Source organism: Sinocyclocheilus anshuiensis, unplaced genomic scaffold (genome assembly GCF_001515605.1).
Source record: "Sinocyclocheilus anshuiensis isolate Anshui unplaced genomic scaffold, SAMN03320099.WGS_v1.1 scaffold9, whole genome shotgun sequence".
NCBI classification, from domain to species: Eukaryota; Metazoa; Chordata; class Actinopteri; order Cypriniformes; family Cyprinidae; genus Sinocyclocheilus; species Sinocyclocheilus anshuiensis.
In genome coordinates, this window is record NW_015540887.1 from 133,317 (window position 1) to 156,912 (window position 23,596).

The 23,596-nt window shown below is 37.5% G+C and overlaps 2 protein-coding genes across 2 annotated transcripts in view; one reads left to right on the forward strand and one right to left on the reverse strand.

Annotated features, from left to right (window-relative positions):
* The first annotated feature begins 108 nt into the window (after positions 1–108).
* On the forward strand, positions 109–7,233 carry LOC107688770 (ras-related protein Rab-20-like). Its single transcript, XM_016486535.1, has 2 exons — positions 109–594; positions 6,447–7,233. Exons 1-2 carry the CDS (start codon positions 405–407, stop codon positions 6,992–6,994), a joined length of 738 nt encoding a protein of 245 aa, XP_016342021.1. The 5' UTR covers positions 109–404; the 3' UTR covers positions 6,995–7,233.
* Positions 7,234–9,001: 1,768 nt separating this feature from the next.
* The window catches only part of LOC107688715 (collagen alpha-2(IV) chain-like), a 103,780-nt gene continuing 89,185 nt past the window's right edge, over positions 9,002–23,596 (reverse strand). Inside the window, exons 27-48 of the mRNA XM_016486450.1 lie at positions 21,203–21,277; positions 20,995–21,093; positions 20,663–20,884; positions 20,074–20,235; positions 18,878–19,048; positions 17,856–17,999; positions 17,284–17,415; positions 16,868–17,049; positions 16,690–16,753; positions 16,506–16,580; positions 16,293–16,400; positions 16,091–16,198; positions 15,810–15,881; positions 15,490–15,615; positions 15,269–15,385; positions 14,845–15,006; positions 14,533–14,631; positions 14,096–14,242; positions 13,876–13,992; positions 13,474–13,665; positions 11,231–11,517; positions 9,002–11,154 (exon numbers count right to left, since the gene is read on the reverse strand). Of these exons, the coding sequence (XP_016341936.1) occupies positions 10,900–11,154; positions 11,231–11,517; positions 13,474–13,665; positions 13,876–13,992; positions 14,096–14,242; positions 14,533–14,631; positions 14,845–15,006; positions 15,269–15,385; positions 15,490–15,615; positions 15,810–15,881; positions 16,091–16,198; positions 16,293–16,400; positions 16,506–16,580; positions 16,690–16,753; positions 16,868–17,049; positions 17,284–17,415; positions 17,856–17,999; positions 18,878–19,048; positions 20,074–20,235; positions 20,663–20,884; positions 20,995–21,093; positions 21,203–21,277 (3,116 nt within the window). The 3' untranslated portion in view covers positions 9,002–10,899. The remainder of the gene's footprint in view (positions 11,155–11,230; positions 11,518–13,473; positions 13,666–13,875; positions 13,993–14,095; positions 14,243–14,532; positions 14,632–14,844; positions 15,007–15,268; positions 15,386–15,489; positions 15,616–15,809; positions 15,882–16,090; positions 16,199–16,292; positions 16,401–16,505; positions 16,581–16,689; positions 16,754–16,867; positions 17,050–17,283; positions 17,416–17,855; positions 18,000–18,877; positions 19,049–20,073; positions 20,236–20,662; positions 20,885–20,994; positions 21,094–21,202; positions 21,278–23,596) is intronic.

The following is a 23,596-nucleotide window of genomic DNA, read 5'->3' on the forward strand; positions in this document are numbered from 1 at the left end:
GCTCTATTGGCTTTTGGCTCAGAAATCGCTCGGAGTGATTAAGTGCTTGACCGAATCTTTCAGAACGGTTTAGTTCTAATAATTCATAGAAAAGATTTGACTCGAAAGAACGATTCATTGACGAATCGGACGGCAGCGCTACTGTTAAACCTGACTTGAAACTTCTGTAGTTAGAAAATCGGCGTCGTTACCAACTAACGTTATATTAGGGAACAATTGCGATTGAATTTTCTAACACACACGAATGGGGTTTATTTCGACAAACTTTGTACGGAGATCGTCAGACTGGAGGTAATCATGCATTTAAAGCGCGGAGACCGATAAGTTAGCTGGGTTGTTTATATGGCGATTTCACCTGTAAGAGTTAAGAGCTGAGTTTGCGTGAGTGGCATGTGTTTGGAGACATGCCTCAAGCCTCAAGGACCAAGAAACCCGACGTGAAGATCGTTATTCTGGGGGACATGAACGTGGGAAAGACTTCTCTCCTCCACAGATACACGGAGAGGAAATTTAAGGACACTATAAGCACGGTCGGAGGGGCGTTCTTCCTCAAACAGTGGGGACCCTACAACATTTCCATATGGGACACTGCAGGTGAGCTACTTTTACACTTTATTTAGTAAAACAGACCACAAAATACAACAACGGGTTATTACAGTGTGTTTTTCAAAAGCTGTATGTAAAGAATATCAAGTCAGCCGATCTTATAACTAAATCAACAATGTTATAGGCTATGTCAGATAAAAGTTTATATCTGTTTTATAATTCTTTTTGTGTGTTGCCTAAATTCCCTGCTTCATATTTGTTGCTATTTGTTTTATTCTGATTTATAGTTAAGAACTGCTTTCTCACAGTGATTATTTTTTTATTTTGTGAATGTCAGCACTTTTTGTTCCTTATTCAGATGGTATATTTAAGAACTGGCCCTGTCATGGTTGAGGTTCACAGAAGTCGACCTACTTCAAAATATGCAGAATTTTTAAATATATATTTTAAAATGGCATATGGAGGCAGTGAGTTTGATTTAATCTGCACATTTCACCTTCCTTTTATGTAAATGAGTAAACCTGAAGATAAATGCTTTTGGTCAATGTTTGACAAATTCACCCATTAAAGGCAATTATTTAACAAGCCTTTTGGACTCTTGTATAATAATAAAACAAAGTCAAATGACAGGAATTAGCAATGTATATATTATAGATGGATAGTATAATATATTTCTATCTACCTACCTATCTATCTATCTATCTATCTATCTATCTAATGTAAAAAGGATGTCCTTTCTCAGTCATTTCCTGTGAAATGTTATTCCGTTCAGATGACAGATGACCCTGTGTAGAGCTGTTTGCTGTCTGTACAGGCAGAAAGTCACATGCTTGTGTGCAAGTCAGATGAGTGTGTGTTGAATCTGTGTGTGGGTGTGTGGAAACTGAAGGTTTTACTGGTCACTCACACAGTTGTTTCTCAGGGGTGGGGGTCTAGGAGGGATGTTCACAGTTAAATTAAGATGTTATGAAACTTTTTGTTCTCAATTTCGAATGTGATCCTCTTTGGGTTTAGTGGAAAAACCTGAATTACCAAGAACGAAGTACTGAGCATGCAGTGTCATCATATGAGCAAAATGACATGTCCAAGTTCCATTCATTTTTTGTTAGTTCATTTTCATTTTCATGTTCCACTATGTAGGGATATGCCGGTATCAAATTTTCATGTTGAGATTAATTGCTAATGTTAAATGAATTATTATTATTATTATTATTATTATAATTATAATTATTTCTGCAGTTTAGCGCCATCTGCTGTCTGAGAGTGAAAGTGCGCTCTCACATGTTCCGCCATGTGCTTTTCGTCCGCGCTTATTTACGTCAGAGTGCGCACGCGTCTTTCACGCATCATACAGCGGTGTTGTGCATTTTGACCAGTTGATGGGAAAAAGTTCATTACCGTGATATATCGCATTACCGAATACCGGCACAAGTCTACCACTATGCCTTTAACCCTATAAAGCCCACTGTATTACATTTCTAAGGCCCTGCTAAATTATCAACATGATCAAAAGTTCTACATGCCTTCTGCCCTCTGATTGATAGTTTTTTAGCAATAAAACGACTAGTATAATCTTAAAATTCCCCCTTCAGGTCATAATACACATGCCGTTTTGCTGTGAAATCTCAAATTAATTTTATAATGTTAGAATATTGTTAACGTTTATATTGTTATTAATCTTTCAAGATGAACATTTTCTGGACTGAAGAAACGTAGGTTTACTTGATTATACAGTACGTAATTTTTTAGGAAAATAATAATGTATGTGTAAATATAATGTTTGTGGGTAGTTGACAAATAGGCAGTAAAAATGCTTTTTTTGTAAAACACCATTTTTGAAGAAGAAATACATATATTTATGTAGTGTGAAGTCTGATGTTTGAGAAAATATGAAGGGTCACTTCTAGAGATATGGGTTTTTTGGGACCGATACCGATATTAGGGAGTAAAAAAAAGGCAGATACCGATATATCGGCCGATATTCTTTTCATCTTCGTCAATTCTGTCACCGTTTTTTTTTTTTTTTTTTACATTTTTACTGAACTGTACAGTAAATTTGTCCTATGGTGTGACATAGCAAAACTTAAAAAAAAACCTTTTAATAATATACAAATAGCATGAGAGAGATTAATTTTAATTGTAAGACACTAATTTTCATATAGTGTTATTTATTTCATATGAAATTATGAATAACATCATTTTTTTCCCCATGACTTGTTGGACATTTTCAAGACAAACTTTGACAACAAGACAAACTTTGCTCTCATCCATTCAAAACTGCAGAAAATTATACCATTTTAAGATGAATGATGATTATATCTCCCCTACTGCAATACTCAACTGTTTTTTAAAGATATTTCGAGATAAAAAAACAAATCTGTGTGGAGATTTACTGCTGATCACAGAACCGTGCTTCACTGCAAGATACGCATGACAATCGCAGCTTCTGTCGATTCGCGATCTCGATTCCATTTCGATTTATCGTGCAGCCCTAATTCTTATTATATTATATAATTTTTTTAAGTATATGGCTGCTCTTTTTAAAGAGATAGTTCACCCAAAATGAAAATTCTGTCAGTAATTACTCAGCCTCATGTCGTTCCAAGACCACAAATTAAGATATTTTTGATGAAATCCGAGAGCTTTCTTCCCCTGCATAGACAGCAACGCAACTGAAATGTTCCCAGACCCAGAAACATAGTAAGGATATCGTTAAAATAATCCATGTGACATCAGTGGTTCAACTGTAATTTTATGACGCTACGAGAATACTACTTCTAAATACCGTGAATAATTATATATAATAAATTATTCAGAATTTTGAATGCATTTTAAGCATACTTTTCCCATAAACTGGTCAAAATGCACAACACCGCTGTATGCTGCCTGAAAGACTCGTGTGCACTCTGATGTAAATAAGCGCCGACGAGAAGCAAGTGTAAAACTTTTAACTTTATGCATTTTTCTGTATTGCTTTATTGCATTTAAATGTTCAGTTATTTTTGTTATAAGAAAAAAGTTATTAAACCTGTTATACTGTATTATGACAGCACTTTTTTAAAACTAAATTTCAATATTGTGATAATACCGTATACCGTGACAAAAGCATTAGCAATTCATCGCAACATGAAAATTTGATACCGGCATATCCCTAATATATATATATTCATATTTTGTCTAAAGGATCAGTAAATAAATAACTCAATAAAATTAGATTTTTCTGGCTTTCTTGTCAGGCTTTAGACAACATGTAAATTCTCTGCATGTAAAATAACCTCATGTAAAAGAGATGCACTAAAATATGGTTTTAGTCAGTCATTTGTAATGTTTGAATTCTTCAGAAAGATCTGCAGAGCAGCAGGTGCTACATGAACTTTCACCCATTTTATTCTTATCATTAGTTCATCTGGTGATGTGTAGTGATAGTAAAGCTTACTTCCTCTGTAGTAGCTCACCATGTCTGAGTGGCTGTTGTTGGTGTTCCTGTAGCTCAGACAGCACAGCATGCTGCTTGCAACACACGTTTATGGGTTTGAATCACAGGGAATTCATGAAAGATAAAATGTATGCCTTGAATATGTTATAATACCTTTGGATAAAAGCATCTGCGAAATGTATTTATCTTTCTGATGTCACGAAGTCTCAAACAAACCACTTTTTAGCTTCACTGTTGAAGGAGTTTTGAGTTACTAAAGTTACATTGTTAATTTATGTACAATGAAGATTTTAATGTCAGTGGGTAATGTAAACTGAAATCCTTAATTTTTATCCCTTGAACTTTTTTTGATTATATGCAAGTATTGTAAAATTAAAATGAGCCTTTAAGTACTCATTTTTATGAGGCACAAATGAAGAGAGCTGTGTTTCTCTCTCACCCTTCAGACACAGACAGCAGAAGCCAAGTTAGTTGAAGACCACTACATATTTCTACAACAATGAACTCTTGTATTTCTGCTGTTACAGCTCTCAGTATCATGACCAACAACCTTTGGCTTTCTTTTTAAAGGAGAAAGTGAAAGAAGGTTTGTTTTCAGTATTTAACTCTTTCTTTCGTTTATTCAGTCGATTTGGCCTCTCAAAACTATTCAGGTTACTTGTGTTTAATTCTTTGTATTGAGTGAATCACCGTAGCAAGTACAGTAAAATTGAACTTTTCTCATTGAAGTAACCTTAGGGGAAGGGGAAGTCGTGGCCTAACGGTTAGAGAGTCGGACTCATAACCGGTTGCGGGTTCGAGTCTCGTACCGGCAGGGATTGTAGGTGGGGGGAGTGAATGTACAGCGCTCTCTCCCACCTTCAATACCACGACTGAGGTGTCCTTGAGCAAGGCACCGAACCCCCAACTGCTCCCCGGGCGCCTCAGCATAAATGGCTGCCCACTGCTCCGGGTGTGTGTTCACGGTGTGTGTGTGTTCACTGCTGTGTGTGTGCACATAGGATGGGATAAATGCAGAGCACTAATTCCGAGTATGGGTAACCATACTTGGCCACATGTCATGTCACACTTAATGCACAAAATATTGTACAGTCAGCAGGTTTTGCTAATGTTTAATAATTTTTACTTGGCAAGTCTCAAATGCACACCAAGTTTAGTAAAACTGAAACTAATATCCTGAAAACTGTTAGTGTGTGTGTGTGTGTGTGTGTGTGTATACAGTGGTGCCAAAATTCATATTTAAGAGGTTTCAGTTGTTTTTGTTGAATTGGCCATTACAATACCCATAAAACGAACTATTGCCAGAAGTACCTGTGACGGAAGGAATCTGCTGGAACAAAAAAAATGGACTGAGCACCTCAAAGTCCAGATCTCAACCCCATCGAGCAAATTTGGGGCGAGTTGGAAAATAAACTGGACATGTCTATTGTACATTCAAAGGAAAGTCTTTGGCTTGAGTTGCAGAAGGCATGGAATAACATTAGAGTTGAAGTTCTCAGGAAATATATTGACACAATGCCAGAGAGATGTGCTGTAATTGCTGCAATAGGTGGACATACCAAATATTAAAGTTAAAAGTGGATAAAAACAGTACGACTCGCTTCATCTGATATTTGTTGTGCTCGGAGCAACCATCTGTGTGTTTAATGAACATTTTGAAATGAAATCGTGTTTTGGAGGCAATAAAAGGTCAATATTTTAAGTTCTGTCAGGTGTTCTAATAATTTTGGCCACCACTGTATATGGGAACGAATCATGTAGAAATGTATTTATTGGAAAATGAAACATTTGATCAAACTTTGATAACTGCCTTAATCTTTTAAACAAGAGAGAAGTTAAAATCACCTGTCAGTTTCATCAAGTGAAGACCGAATTTATGCTCACGTGCATTATGTATTAGGTCTGTTATCATCTTTGACAGACAACATGTTGAAGCCGCTCAGGTCACCATTTTCTTCTCCTTCTCGGAAAGCAATGATGTAGTCAAAACATCCGGTAGTGTGGATTTTCAGAGATATGCGTGCACTCCCTGGATCTCAGCAGGCTTCTCATAAATACTAGCATGTTATTACGGATGTTTTTTTTTTTTTTGACAGACATTGATGTTGTATTCATGTTAAATTGATGTGGATTTCAAAAACATTATTATTAATTATTTATTTCTTAGCTGGCAAGTATTCAGTGAAGTGATTGATGCCCGTGAGTGTATGTAGATGTCTATAGTTCTAATATTCCAACTGACAGCCAGCCGAAGTTTTTGACAGACATGATAACATGCATGAGGGCTGAACTGTAAAAAAAAATGTGTGTGATGCTTTTGTATGATTTTGTCTTTGAAAAGTAATGTAGAAGCATTCAGTTTAAACAGAGCTCAAATAAAGTGCAAATTCTCCAAATCTACACTGAAATGCAGTACTGCATGACTGTGCTTTACACTCCTGCTTGTGTTTTCTGTTGTGTTCAGGTCGAGAGCAGTTTCATGGCCTGGGCTCCATGTACTGCCGTGGCGCGGCTGCAGTCATCCTCACCTATGACGTTACCAACTGGCAGAGCCTGGCTGAGCTGGAAAACCGCTTCCTGTCCCTGACCGACACTGCCAACACTGACTGCATATTTGCCATTGTGGGTAACAAAGCGGACCTTACCGATGCTCTCGCTCAAGAGCCAGTCACAGAGAGCGAGCGAAGAGACGAACCCCAGCCTGTGGTCACGTGTCCAACTCCTCCCGCCACTCCGCTTCATTACAAACAGGTCAGCAGAGAGGACGCCATGGCCCTGTACGGCCGCGTGCTTCGCTACAAAGGCCTGGAGGAGAAGGCCTGTCTGCCCGCCGAGAGGATGTGCTTTGAGACAAGCGCTAAAACGGGTTACAGTGTGGACGCTTTGTTTGAAACCCTCTTTGAACTGGTTCTGCCCTCCATCCTGAAGAAAAGGAGCGAGGGAGAGAGCGCCACTGTGGACCTGGAGACGCCAATGGAGCCAAAAAGAACTAAAGCAGGATGTTGTGCCTAGAGCTGGACAAACATAGGAGATGTGAGAATTGTTGTCAATCCGTGCCAAAGGAGGAATGGATCAAAATCATACCTAAAACTAGAATTCATGTGAGCTACTGCTATGTACTTGTGTTTTTTTTTTCTCCAGAGCAGTATTCAAAAACTTTTGGGGGGAATTAAAAGATAGAAGCACTTGATAATCATACAGAATAGCTGATTTTTTGTTTTTATTTTCTGAGATTTTTTTTTCTTTGCATTAATGGAATGAAATGGACTCTGATTTTTTTTTTTTATTATATCTGGTGTACATTATATTTTGTGGAAATCACATGAATATTTTCTGATACTGCCTCACTTATTCTAATTTGAGAAAAATAAAAATTCCTAAAGTTTGGAATAAATGGGTTAGTCTGTGTGGTTGGTGTGCAGTAGCTTTGTTAAGTACACTACTGTTTAAGTTTTGGGATTCGTAACATTTTTTAAACATCTTGTATATAGTCTCTTATGAAAATAGTATTGCAATTTAAAATAACTGTTTTCAGTTTTAAAATATTTAAAGGGATTGTTCACCCAGAAATGAAAATTCTGTCATTAATCACTCACCCTCATGTCGTTCCAAACCCGTAAGACCTTCGTTCATCTTCGGAACAAAAATTAAGATATTTTTGATAGAATCTGAGAGCTCTCTGACCCTCCATAGACAGCAAGGATATTACCGCGATCAACGCACAGAAACGTAGCAAGGACATTGGTAAAATTGTCCATGTGACATCAGGGGTTCAACCGTAATTTTACGAAGCTACCAGAATACTTTTTGTGCACAAAGAAAACAATAAAAAACAATTTATTCAGCAATTCTTCTCCCGAGTTACCGTCTTCTGCCATTTTGGAGAGTACCCCAGAACGTAATCAATGTCATCAGCGTTGTTTACGTTCAGTAGACAGCGAACGTAATCAGCGTTGTTTACGTTCAGTAGACAGCGCGCGCATGCTGAACGTAAACAACGCTGATTACGTTGATTACGTTCTGTGGTACTCTGATGTCCTAGTTACGTTTCTGTGCGTTGATCGTGGTAATATCCTTGCTGTCTACGGAGGGTCAGAGAGTTCTCAGATTCCATCAAAAATATCTTCGTTTGTGTTCTGAAGATTAACGAAGGTTTTTAGAACGAAACGAGGGTGAGTAATTAATGACAGAATTTTCATTTTTGGGTGAACTAACTCTTTAAAGGTAATGTATTCCTGTGAGATCAAAGCTGAATTTTCAGCATCATTATTCCAGTCTTCAGTGTCACATGGTCCTTCAGATATGTGACTCTGAAGCACAAAACCAGTCTTAAGTCGCTGGGGTATATTTGTAGCAATAGCCAAAAATACATTGTATGGGTCAAAATTATTGATTTTTCTTTTATGCCAAAAATCATTAGGATATTAAGTAAAGATCATGTTCCATGAAGATATTTTGTAAATTTCCTACTGTAAATACATCAAAACTTAATTTTTGATTAGTAATATGCATTGCTACGAACTTCATTTGGACAACTTTAAAGGCAATTTTCTCAATATTAGATTTTTTTGCATCATCAGATTCCAGATTTTCAAATAGTTGTATCTCGGCCAAATATTGTCCTATCCTAACAAACCATACATCAATGGAAAGCTTATTTATTCAGCTTTCAGCTGTCCCTTATGACTGGTTTTGTGGTCCAGGGTCACATATCATTCATATATGCTGATTTTTATGCATATACTTAAATATGCTAATATGCTTGTTGTTTTTGTTAAAACAGAATTTTTTAAAAATTCATTAAAGAACATAATTTAAATATAAATCTTTTGGAACATTATAAATGTCTTTGCTATCACATTTGAATTATTGCTTCCTTGATGAGTAAATTATTCATTTCTGAAAGAAAGAAAGAAAAACTGCACCCCAACTTCTGAATAGCAGTGTGTACGAGTTCATACTTCACTTTCTACAAGGTAGATATTGTTCAGATATCATTAAAATGAGAGATGACACAAATGCGACAAACAAAAAGCATTTATTGTTCGTTTATTCAGCAATACAATTCAACATCAATGTCTTAAAATATTCCACATAATTACATTTAAAGTACATTTGATAAAAAAGCAGTGACTTGTTTTCAATGCAAAAAGTGTTTTGAATTATAATCTTTTTTTGGTTCGCTTTGTGTCAAAGACAGGTTAGTGGTTTATGGGCTTCAGGACAATAATACTTGTGTAAAGTGCACTGAAAATGGGCAAAGCTGCTCAAAGTCCAAAATAGCTTGACCACATTTAGGTGACCCACATTTGGTTTAGCCATTGTTTCTAGACTTTGTTTACAGAAGATACAGCCTGCTTGAGCATGTGAAAGTGGGACAAAGATTGAACTCGAGTCTTCTAATGACCTGAACATGTGTCCTGTAAACCTCAGAGAAAATCAGTGCAATTGGTGTAACCAAGAGAGGGTTCATCTCAAACAAACCAGAATCCAGACCCTCCTGACTGGACAGAACTCTAGTTAAAAGCTTCAAGTCTCAGAGTTTATGACCTTTATGAAACAAAATACCCAATGAACACCCTACTCTTTGTCTCCATCTGATAAATAGTGTCAGGTGACAACATTACACAGTACGGGGTAATACTTGATTCTAAGCTGTTCAGATATAGCACATCAAAAAACAAACAAAGCAAAAATAATGTACAGGCAGCAGAAGATGGTGTTAGTGTAAGTCTGGTGAAATTATATTTATATAAGAGTTCAAATATGAACAGAAGGCACTGTATTTAAAGTAGCTGTTCTATAGGGATGGGAATCGTGTGGAATTAAATGATTCAGTTTTTTGACTCCGTGGTTCTGTTAACGATTCTTTTAGTCATTTTTAAAGAAGAGAGAATGGACAATGATTGGAGAACAATTCTTATTGCAATCACTATCCTCAGAAACAAGATTATATGTTGCTGTCTTTGTTATATTTATTAAACCAACAGTACTGCTTCAAATGACATTTTTATGAGATGTGTCATGCTCCACGTCTGCAAAGCATTGTGCATGTGTGTGTTTGTATTTAATCACATGAAACAATTACTAATAGAATTCATATGCACAGACGTCACAAAACTAGATTTTGCAAACATTATGGGAATGTTACTTTAAAATTTTCTCTGAACATTCTGAAACAAATATTAACGTTTAAAAAAAGTTAAATGAATGAATGATGTATAAATGACGTTTTGTGCAAACATTATGACAACATTATTAAAGTATGAATAACTTTGAACAAACAGTCCATCATTGTTACTAGAAGAACGGTTTTCATAACTTTGAGAGAACCTTGCCAAAAACGTTCCCTGTTGGCTGGGAAGAAGAGATGTGCTAATTGTACTGAGAGTAAATACAAAGTCTGCTATCTGCATTTAGTGTAAATAGATACTGCCTTAAAAGAAAAAAAGGAGCTTGTTTGAATAAGAACCGGTTCTTGATTCCCAACCCCTCCATTCACAAAGTGCTACTCATAACACAGAAGAGTGGAGAAGTGCATAAGCATGGGCTTCTTTGGTTCAGCTGTATGTTTTTGGTAATATTAATTCAGGTCTGATAATGCTGAGGTAATAAGTTAGAAATTAAGCACCATTTCATATATATAAAAGTAAATAGCTATGCTTTCATGCATCTCTGGCTTTTTGCTTCTCATTATGCACATATCTTCAGTCATAAGGCACACAGTAGTGTTGAAGAGGAAATCTGAGGGCATCATATGTGATACATTAAATACATGAAGTCATTTTAAAAGCCTAACTTGTGATGTTGCCATCCGGTTGACATTTGGAATGAAGTATTGGCATGGCCCGTTCTGCTGGTGTTAATTATAATGCTGCTTTGCTGCAATAGTGTCAAAGATGTTGATAGGTTACAGCTCACAGGTTCTTCATACACACTTGGCAGCGGCTGATGCGTGCCAAGAGCTGACCGGCTTTCAGTGTCTCAGAGGAAGGGGAACTCTGGAAGGTCTGATCGATAGATGTCAACCAGAAACTCTGCTTGTTGGCGAAGTAGTGGCACGTACCCTTGGCCCCGTTACACTCGATGAAGGGAGTGGTGCGGAAATCTTCTAGACAGGAGCCTGGAGACACCAGAGACTGACCGCCACCTTCATCTCCAGCTGCCGTGTGCTGTGAGAGAGTGACAGAATGAGTTAGAGGACGGTAAAAAAGATGGAGGTGTAACATTTTAGAAATGAAGTCTCACCATAAGGAAGGAGTAGCCAATCCAGAGACTTCTCCAGCCTGCTGGGCACTGTGGGATTGTTATATCTTGACTGTGTATGGCGATGGCCACAGATGGAGCTTCACACACGGAGCAGCGGCTGATGTATGGTTTTATTTCGGCCTCCTCCACGGGCATCATGGGAATTGGTGCAGTGGTGGACAGCCAATAGGATTTGTCATTGCGGCTGGCATAGTAGCACACGTCTCCAGGATTGCAGTATAGGAAGGGCATGGTGTTAAATCGGGGAAGACATGACCCGGCTAGACCTGAATGACAAAAGCACAAAGTACAGTTACCGATTTAAATATAATTACTTAATATAACTGTTTCAAAATAATATTTAGCAGCACAACTGTTTTCAACATTGATGATAATAAGAAATGTTTCTTGAGTAGCAAATCAGCATATTAGAATGATTTCTAAAGGATCATGTGAAACTGAAGCCTGTAATGATGCTGAAAATTCAGCTTTGCATCACAGGAATAAATTACATTTTAAAATATATTCACAAATAAAACTTATTTTAAATTGTAATAATATTTCACAATATTACTGCATTTACTGTATTTTGATCAAATAAATGCAACCTTGGTGAGAATAAAAAAGCATATAAAAATCTTAACTCCAAATTTTAAAATGGTAATATCATATAATAATAAAAAAAAATAATTACATGGAATGCATTGTGGAAAAAAAAATGTTCATAAACAAGTCTGTTGTTGACCAGTGATTGAAGAAACCAATCTTTCAAAATCTTCGAATCAATTGAACTAATTTGTAAAATGATTTACTGATTCACTGGTTATTTATGATTTTATATTAGGGTGTATTCACACCTGTCTTGTTTGAGTCGATTGACTCAAATTCGTTTCCCCCGTTGGTGCAGATCTTTTGGGCAGGTGTGAATACAGCAATCGCACTCGGGTGCAGACCAAACAACCGTACCGAGACCCAGCTGAAGAGGTGGTCTCAGTCCGGGTGCAAACGAACTCTGGTACGGTTGAATGGATGAACCAATGAATGGATGACCTTAAGCACATTGTGGTTTTGTTTACAGTTTTTGGTTCACTTGCAAAAAGGGCAGTGTGAAAGCGAACCGCACCAAACCAAAAAAATCAACATTGTATTTGGTAAAACTTATTTTAAATTGTAATAATATTTCACAATATTACTGCATTTACTGTATTTTGATCAAATAAATGCAACCTTGGTGAGAATAAAAAAGCATATAAAAATCTTAACTCCAAATTTTAAAATGGTAATATCATATAATAATAAAAAAAAATAATTACATGGAATGCATTGTGGAAAAAAAAATGTTCATAAACAAGTCTGTTGTTGACCAGTGATTGAAGAAACCAATCTTTCAAAATCTTCGAATCAATTGAACTAATTTGTAAAATGATTTACTGATTCACTGGTTATTTATGATTTTATATTAGGGTGTATTCACACCTGTCTTGTTTGAGTCGATTGACTCAAATTCGTTTCCCCCGTTGGTGCAGATCTTTTGGGCAGGTGTGAATACAGCAATCGCACTCGGGTGCAGACCAAACAACCGTACCGAGACCCAGCTGAAGAGGTGGTCTCAGTCCGGGTGCAAACGAACTCTGGTACGGTTGAATGGATGAACCAATGAATGGATGACCTTAAGCACATTGTGGTTTTGTTTACAGTTTTTGGTTCACTTGCAAAAAGGGCAGTGTGAAAGCGAACCGCACCAAACCAAAAAAATCAACATTGTATTTGGTCCGGACCAAAGCAAGTGAGCTAGCGGACTTTCCTGGTGTGAATACACCCTTCGTTTTTGTTTGTTTGAAATTAAGTTTGTGTTCATACTAAAACAGTACTGGTGTTTTTTATATGTCGTATGATAGATAAGCATTATGTATTGGGTGCTACATTTTGTTTCATCGATATGAAGGAGTTTTAGAAAATGTAACTGAAAAGTAAAAACAGTATTGTGATTTCTTTTTCTTTTTCCTAATGACAAAGTAATGTGATTCCATTAGAAGTAATGAGTATCTGTATGGGTTACTTCTGGCGAGTAACTTTAGCAACACTGTAGACAACACATGTTCAATTTCATAAGCTACACTGAACAGTGTTACGAAATTCAACATTCAGATTCTGGATCTAAATTTTGCAAAAAATGGTGGTGTCAGATATGCAATAACTGTACATCTTGTGATTGATTTTATTACTTTGCCAGCTGCACTTACCAAGATCTTGGTTGTGGGCCTTCTCCTGTCCCTCAAAGTACAGAAGACTGTAACCGTCCCATAACTTGGACATGCCCACAGGGCACATGGGAATCTGCTCAGACTGACTGTGCTTCACCAGCAGGTAGCCAACATTGACACTGCGGCCAGGCATTCCCATAGGACCAGATGAACCAGCACCCCCTCGCGTCCCTACCAATTGAGATTCATTATCAACTTGTGAGCAAAGAAGCCTATTTACATGCCAGCCACCAAAATGACATTTACATTGCCAGTTGCCAAAATGACTTAAAAATGAAAGGCACAAATTTCATTGGTGACCAGTCATCTACAATCCTTAATCCACTAATCTAGCCCAGAATCCCATAATCCTCATCCCTCTTACACAAACACACCATTTACCTTCTTCGCCTTGTAGACCAGGGTGGCCCATTTGTCCAGGGTCTCCACGGAAGCCTGGATTTCCTGGTATTCCAGGGAGACCTGGCATGCCTTTTTCACCCTTTGGACCCCAAATCCCTGTAAACCGATAATAGTCATTTACACAATGATTCTGGAGCACAGCAAAAGCATCATATTCATGGATATATTTGTTTAAAATTGAGGCTTTTAGTTCTCCTACCTGAATCACCAGGAGGTCCAGCAGGGCCGAGGTTTCCACTCCGTCCCTGTGGTCCTTGAATACCCATTGGGCCAGGTGGTCCTCTCTCACCTGGTAGTTTCTGTGGAACTGGTGGAAGTCCTTTAGCACCAGGTAAGCCATGAAAACCTGAAGCAACAAGGTAGAGAGAATGGATAAAGTGCAAAATTATTTCAGACATCTAGATCCAGATCCCACTGCAGCCAACGCATTTAGATCTACTGGTCATGCACTGTCACTCTTTAAAAAATGCAGGTCAGAAAAAATGAAATATGTGACCCTGGACCACAAAACCAGTCATAAGAGTCAATTTTTCGAAATTGAGATTTATACAACATATGAAAGCTGAATAAATAAGCTTTCCATTGATGTTGTATTTGGGATTAAAAGGGTTATGCCAACAAATCATTTCAACTCACCTGGGGGTCCGGTATCTCCTTTAGGTCCAACAGGGCCCCTATCGCCTTCAAAACCACGCCTTCCTGGGAATCCCATCATTCCTGGTTCTCCATTTACACCTTGAAATGAAACAAAGCATTCTTACATCATTACAGTTATTTTTCAGTTAAGGCTCATACTGGAACAAAGTAAACAATCTAAACATTTGCTCATCTAATATGATTTTCATGTGAGAAGGTGAGAAAGTGCATGGTGTAATTGTCTTAACATAATGACTACTGGTCTTATGTTTTGATTTTGCCAATGCAATGAAATCATATTTCATAATCTACCTTTTCTTCCTGACACTCCAGGTTCCCCTGACGGTCCTTTTTGTCCTGCGCCCCCCTGGACTCCTTTTTCTCCAGTCAATCCAAAATCACCTGGATTTCCTTTCTGTCCTTTTGCTCCAAATGGAGAAGGGTCACCTGGGATCCCTCTGGGACCAGGGAAACCTAAATGATAACAGCAACGGGTTTCAGACAATATGGAACATTCTCAGAATTCAGAAATAAGCTATTTCTTGTGAGGCAAAGTGACACTATATATTTACTTCAGTCACTTACAAAACATATTCAACCTGCTAAATGTTATTTCAAATGGTTTTTTATAATTGAGAGCCAAAATCCACTTAAGTATTCCATCTCCTCCTCCTTATACTGTCTCCAGGACTCATTACTAGTGTTTATTGTAAATATATAGGAACGAGCCCTTCACCTGGAAGTCCTTGTTGGCCTGGAAAGCCATAGTCGCCTTGCACTCCTTTTATATCAGAGAATCCTTGTTGACCCCGAGGCCCCGGTACACCAGGACGCCCAGATTCACCCTTATTACCTGTAAACACAGCAGTGTCAGTGTAGAACTGATGCATAGCTGCATCAAATAAACAATGCACGAAACTCCAGTTTCAGAATATGAGGTTTGGCATTTTGAGCTACCTGGATCTCCAATGAAACCCTTGAATCCCACCTCTCCGGGGACACCAGCCTCTGTGCTGGGGATGCCAGTCTCTCCTCTCTCACCTTTTGCTCCTGGCTCACCAGAAGGACCCAAGCTGTCAGAACCTTGCAGGGGACAAACCATACCAAAGCGGTCATTACATACCAACATATCAAAGATGTAATTTCTGCATATACATGATATAATAACAATAATAACAACAACAAACTTTTCTAAAATGAAAATCATGTAACAATTATTATTCATAAGTGAAGACAACAAGGTATATAATGTGATCAGTCCTATGCTCTAGAGGTACCTGCAACACCGTTGATACCCTTTTGACCTTTTAGGCCATCCAATCCAAAAATGCCTTTAAGACCAGGAAATCCTACAGGAAATATAAGCCAGCCAACATTATATATCGATCTAACAGCTCTCTTTAGTGTTTTGCAAGTCAAGTGACTAGACAATGAATATTTACAATGCATACTGTTTTAAAGCATCTTTACAGAAAAAGCATGTTTTAAATTTATACACAAGGCAAATCTGCAAAGGTATGTTGCTGTTTCATGAAATATGACAATTAGAACTACAGACCTTTTTGTCCTGGTTGGCCTTGGATTCCAGGGGTTCCTGCCTGCCCAGGCACGCCAGGCCAGCCCTTCTGACCCTGGGTTCCTGGGAAACCTTGTAGGCCATCAGAGCCTGATAAAAAAAATAAAAAAAATCGATCCAGTTAAAAACATTTAATAAACAATGAAATTGTTAAATCAAAGGATAATGATCAAGGCTCTTGTACCTGGTTGTCCAACTCTTCCAGGTTCTCCTGGATAGCCTTTCATCCCTTCAATGCCATCAAAACCAGGACTTCCTCTGTCTCCAGTGTTACCTATGAGACCCTTCTCACCTAACCAATGTACATTAAAAACTCATTAAAGAAGCAGTTCGATAATAGGGACAGTAAAATATCATCATACTGTTTGATGCACTATAGAATATAGACATTTCTTACCAAAAGGTCCAGGAAGCCCAGTTTCACCTCTCAGTCCTGTTGATCCTGGAAGACTGATGGTAGGACCAAATTCACCTTAAATAAAAGATTCTTACATAAACCTTTTTGGCAGTTTATTTAAAGAGTATGAGAAAGTCATACATTAAGTATAGCATGGGCGTTTCAGAGGTTTATTTATGAGCACCTTTTATTCCCTTGATTCCAGATTCTCCAGTCCGTCCATAAGCACCAGACGTGCCTTTGTCACCCTGCGATTTAAATACAATGAGCCACAATGACTAAAAGCACAACTTTCAAAACATACTGTGCAATGTTTTAAATCATAAATGATTTTCAGAGGGAGATGGAGCTCATTGTCATACCCTGGGTCCAGGCATTCCAGGAAAACCTTCAATTCCAGACTTTCCTTTATGCCCTGGCATTCCCTTTTGCCCTGGAAATCCTTCTACTCCGGGAAAACCTGTAGTACCTTTTGTATAACTGGGCTTACCCGGATGTCCATCTTTACCCTCCATTCCTGGAACACCTGGAAAACCTTTTGTACCTGGCCAAAGACAAGTTGAAAGAAAAGCTATAGGTGTCTGTCTGAAAGGAATAATTTTGTTCTATTACCATTAACAAAGTTCTTGTGATTCCACACTGACCATATGCAGAAATGTAAATAATCGCCTTATGAACAAATTCTGATTAACATTCAGAGCTCTTATTGCTTCTGTAGTTGATATGAAATATGTTATTCTTTGTGCCCTTGAGTAGTAAATAACATGAGTGTAGTTACCTCTAGGACCAGTGAAGCCAGAATCTCCCATTTTTCCATGGTCACCTTTAGCTCCCTTGATGACCTCTTTCATATGTGGTGGTATATGCATGATTGGCTTTTCACCTGGAGGCCCCATCAACCCTCTTTCACCTTGAGAACAAGCACAGACAAGACATTGAAAACCCACCAAGTATACAATAAGTAAAAGACTACAATGACAGTTACTACATTAAAGGCATCATCTCACAAGGAATCAATGCAAAATTGCTCACTAGTACAAGCGCCTAAATACAAGTTGCAAAAACTTTCAGTGTAATCTTAGTATTGTGCAGCACATTTCAGCACAAATTGTTTTATGCATCTGTTACAAAAAAGATGGGAATGCTAAAAAACAATATTACATGAAAAAAAAACATTGAATAGAACAGAAAATGGTAATGAAAAACTAAATTACGGAATTATTAACTTTATTATAGACTTTACAAGTAACTTTATAAGTGGGGAAAACAAATGTATTATATGACCATGGTAACATTAGATTACATATTGTGTATGATGTACACACATAGAGAATCATGCTCTGTATTCACCTTTTAGACCTAGAGCGCCAGGAGGTCCTTTTACACCTTGTCGTCCTGGATCACCTATTGTTCCTTTCTGTCCCGAAAAGCCCTTCAGACCATGCTCACCAGGCATTCCAGGGAAACCCGACATGCCCTGACCACCTTTGGAACCTTTATTGTTAAGAAACAATGTGGCACTCAATTAATTCCATTTATAATTTTTATTTTAAGCACCATCAATGATCAAAATGTTGCTCAATCTATATACACTACTATATTGCAATATACACAATATACACTACTATATAAAAGTATTGGGACACCCTCTTCTAATGAACAGGTTTGACTACTTTAGTAATTTCCATGAGTAAAAATCCTAATGTTTAAGCATATAATGATATAAAAACTCATCAACAAGCACCAATGACTTGCACATACACTATACGGACAAAAGTATTGGGACACACCCTTCTTTAGAACAGAAAAAGGCACTTCCAAAACTCTTGCAACAAAGATGGAAACAATTCATGTATTTAAAAATGTTACTGTATTTTCATCTCTGTTCCAAAAGTTTTGGAAGTGTCTAAAATGACTGTACCCATATGTACAAGTCATTGATGTTTGGTGATGAGTTTTTGGCTCATGGTCTGCATTTAAAGTGTTCAGCTGGGATTAGAACTTTGCTTTCTGCAGACCAGTCAAGTTCTTCCACACTGAATGAATCAATAATTTCTTTTTGAACCTTGCCTTATACACAAAGGCATTGTCATGTTAGAATAGAAAAGTGTCCTGTCCAAACTGTTGCTATAAAATTAGAAGCACACAATTCCCTAGAATATCATTATATGTTTAAACATTAAGATTTGTACTTATGGAAATTACTAAAGTATTCAAACCTGTTCATTAGAAGGGGGTGTCCCAATACTTTTGGCAATATAGTGTACATGCTTCTTGCATACTTTTTGTTATGCATAATGAACTCTGCCAATTATCAAAGGAATATAACATATCAACATAACATAACATAACATATAGAAAAGGCAACTGACCTTTTAACCCTGGAAGACCATCAATACCAAATTGCCCCTGTTGTCCTGGATCTCCAGGTGACCCAATATTTCCCCGTAGACCAAAATTTCCTGGTTCTCCAGTGACACCCTTTACTCCTCTGGGCCCAGAAAGGCCTGGGTCTCCCTGATCTCCACTTTCTCCACTTGAACCTACAGAGACCCAGAATATTTAAGCATTATGGGGAGAAAGAAATTTTGCTTCATTCCATTTAATTTAAATGTAATGTATTATATGCACCACCAGTCAAATGTTTGGACACACTTGACTGAATTTATGTTTGTGATCCTAAACACCATAGGATCCATGAAATTCCTTACAAATCAAAACAATTTAATGCTTTATATTGTAGAGTTGGACCAAAGAGTAAAGAGAGTAAAGAAAAATCAGGCAATAGGGGCATTCACACTGGAGGAATGGAGGAAGTAGCTGATTTTTGGCCTTTCTGGCATGCGCACCACAGGAACTGGGAGTGAGTTTAGTTGTAAGAACAATTAGCTCCTACTTAAAAGTACGGTCTAAGCCAGCACAATATAAACTATTGTATGTTTACTGGTTGAACGCATACCATACGAAACACCGGCATCTGCCATTTAAAACAAAAAAAAAACGTAAACACAGTCACTCCACAAACTAACTCAACGAACATGGAAAACACAGATAAATGGACCGACATCAAAGTCCAGGGACTCCTTCATCCTCCAGATGTTGAAGTTGTTGAATGCAGCACTTAAATTATGTTGCTGTTGGCCAGCTTACGTCACTTCAGAGTTCCTACTGGCAATGTGAATGCAACCAGAAAAATGGCCCAAGGGGAAAATTTAATTCTCGGGGGACCAACTAAGTGAGATGGTCCTCACTGCAGAACACAAGATCCAGGGGGTGTGGTTGGATCCAGATCCAACTCCTCCCACCTTACATATACCTAAACCTACCCGTCTCCACCCCCTGATCCCTAAATCCACCCATTTCCACCCCTAAACCTACCCATCTCCACTCCCTAGATGTGGATCCAACCACGCCCCCTGGATCTTGTGTTCTGAAGTGAGGGGCTACTGACCTAAGTGGCTACTTCTTATAATGAGTTCCTTTAACCACCCGGTGCAAAAGCCCCTAATAAGAGTTTAGTAAACTGGCTAATATTTTAAACCTAGGTTTTTAGTATCAGTTGAGTTACCTGGTTCTCCGGTTTTTCCAGGTGGTCCGGGAGGTCCTACTTGACCAGGCTGCCCAGGAAAGCCAAATGTTCCTGGAGGTCCAGGTGTTCCTATCGCTCCTTGAAGACCTGAAGGGCCACTTTCACCCTTAAGGCCAATCATACCCGGCATTCCCTCAACACCTGTGTGACATTGCATCCTTTAGTGAGTCTCTAGAACAACGGATTCATCTTAATCATAGACAGACTGTCACTTCTGAGCTTCTGGGTGGAGAAGCGGCATAAAGATGCAAGATGCATGTGGTGGCATAAATGTTTAAATAGGATTTACAATCACAGAAAAAAATACGCATATCCAAAAAAATAAAAAAATAAATAAAATAAAATACAAATAAAATAATAATAACAATAGACCATAGATTGTATTTGTTTTACTGACACTCTCAAAGCATTTTTTAAACTATGACCCTTATATGCGATAGGAAGAAACTAGAAAATAAATGTTTGCCAAGACAAACTTTGAAATTTGCCTGAAAGTTTTACAAAGACTGCTGGCTCTATAGATTCAGCATATATCCATCACTATGGGTTTGACAAGTGAGTTTCTCACCTTGGTGTCCTTGAAGTCCTGGATCTCCTGGAAGACCAATGACACCCCTCTGTCCAGGCAGTCCTGGGTCTCCAGCGGCGCCAGGAGAAGCTCCAAAAACTTCACCATGTTCACCCTTTTCCCCTAAAAAACCATCCAAACCTGGTTTACCAGAAAGGCCTGGAGCTCCTTCCACACCTTTGGTGCCAGGATATCCTAAGTCACCCCGAGGTCCAACAAAACCTATGTGGTCGAAATCAAATTATCAGAGCTGAGAAAAGGAGACAGACAGAAGTATACATAAGAATGATTCAATAAAATGTAAAGAAACGCACAGGCCTCCCAATGCTTACCTCTTGGCCCGGGTGGGCCTCCTCTTCCTGTTAAACCTTTCTCTCCTTTGGCTCCAGGTTCTCCAAAAAGACCTGGTGAGCCTTTAACACCTTGCAGTCCTAGAACATACAAATATGGGCAGCCATAATGTAACCAGAAATAAATTAATTACTAGATATTTTACAATAATAAAAATTACTAGATATTTTACAATAATACATCCATTACCAGGAAATCCATCTAGCCCTGGAAGTCCAGGCTGCCCTCTCTCTCCAGGTGGCCCGGGATCACCAATACATTCCACTATAATAAGATTAACATGATGTAACACACAAAAACACAATTTAAAAGCTTTAAATATTGTATCAAAATCATGTTTAATCTACAAGTTTGCTTTGTATGGAGCAAACTGAAATAACACATACTAGAACCAGAAATCTGTTATGTTCTTAATAATAAAATAGACATCACACCTAACGCTGAAGTTTTAATAGAGTCTGTGAATTAAGCGGTTCAGGCTAAGTTACTTGCTGAAGTGCTATAATAATCTAACTAGAGGAGTAAGTAAGTAAGTAAGTTGGTTTGAGAAAGCCTAGGCAGAAAGTTTGAAGTTTTAACAACTTTAAGTTTGAAGGTTTTACATTTGAAATATTTTGTTTTAGTTTAATAATTTTCAAAGCAAGAATGTTTGATAGATAAAAACCAGCTAAAACTAGCTGATATAGTAAAAACCAGCTAAAACCAGCAGATTTAGCCCCCCAAAAAAGTTAACCAGCTAAAACCAGCTAATTCAGTAAAAAACAAAAATCAACTAAAAACCAGCCGATTTAGCAAAAAAGTCAATCGATAACAAAAAAATTCTGAAATTAATCACGATTAATCCCACCTAACATTAAAGTTTTTAAAATTACTTTTACATTGCAATAATTTCACATTCAATCTTTAAATTAATATAGAAACAACATAAAGACAGTATATTTTTTAATATTTGTATAATGGCATCTTTTTATGACTGAAGGCCAGAATCACTGATACCAATTCTACTGATGTCACTATGAAATAGTTTTTTTCTCCTAATATTTAACCATTGATCATAGCCATTCAACATTACAAGAGCTGTCAATTGTAACATTTATTAGACTACTTAAATTTTAAGTGAACTTAAAACAATCTTCACATAAACCCATTATAATAAATGTCATATTTACCTGTGCCCTTCAGCAAGTAGGAAATATACAGAAATTGAATAAAGTTATCAAACACTAAATTCTAAATTAAATGTGACCCTGGAGCACAAAACCAGTCATCAGTAGAATGGGTATAATTGTAGCAATAGCCAACAATACATTGTATGGGTCAAAATGATCAATTTTTATTTTATACCAAAAATCATTAAGATATTAAGTAAAGATCACGATTCATGTTCCATGAAGATATTTTGTAAATTTCCTACCGTAAATATAACAAAACTTAATTTTTGATTAGTAATATGCATTGTTAAGAACTTAATTTGGACAACTTTAAAGGCAATTTTCTCAATATTTTGTTTGTTTTTTTTGCACCCTGAGATTCCAGATTTTCAAATAGTTGTATCTCAGCCAAATATTGTCCTATCCTAACAAACCATCCATCAATGGAAAGCTTATTTATTCAGCTTTCATATGCTGTATAAATCTCAATTTCGAAAAATTGACCCTTATGACTGGTTTTGTGGTCCAGGGTCACAAATATAGACGACTCTTTAAAGCTACAATTGATTTCCTCTTTTTTCTTTTGATCTTTGATTAACAGACATCACAGCAGCTAGGCTATTAGGTTTTTGGCTGCTCTCTTTATCTATTCTGACCCACTTCAAGTCTTAAAGTCTCTACTAATGAGTTGAATCGAGTGTGTTAGATGAGGGCGACAGTGCTGGGATGCTCCAGGACAGTTTGGAAAATCACTGCATTTCAGAGATATGTTCTCAAATGTAACTCATATACCAAATACATACATAGACGCACAGTTTTAAGGCAGATTTAATTGCCTTTTTGGTAACCTCATGACTTAACTGGCAACATAACTACTACATTGCATGCTTGTAGTTTCTTTCGCGCTTTGATAAGAAATGATACAGGCTATGGGCGCCAGCGCCTTCGTGCGTGCAATTGAAGAGCACGCACTACGAGCACAGTACCGTTTCCGTGCTCGTTTGACTCACGCCTGGCACTGAGGAGAAGTTGGAGTGCGCATCTGAAAAGTATCCTGTTTGATGTGTAAATAAATGAAGGGTCTTGTCAAGAAAAATGAGACAGAAGCAGCAGTTGTGAGTGGGGTGGCCAACCCTAGCCCCGCCCCTGCGTTAACTGCATTAAATATTTTTAACTTGTTAAACTGAAAAAAATTATTGCCTGCATTTACGAGCTAATTTTGACAGCACTAATAAATACATTAAAAAAAGTTAAAAACCAGCTAACTTCGGCTAAAACCAGCTGAATAAAAAAAAACAGTTAATAACCAGATAAAACCAGCATATTCAGTAAAAAAAAAAATAATAATAAAAAAATCAGCTTAGGCTTGTTTTAGCTGTTTTTTCAGTGGGGAGTTGTTAAGATTTGTTATATTAAAAGACAGCAGACACCC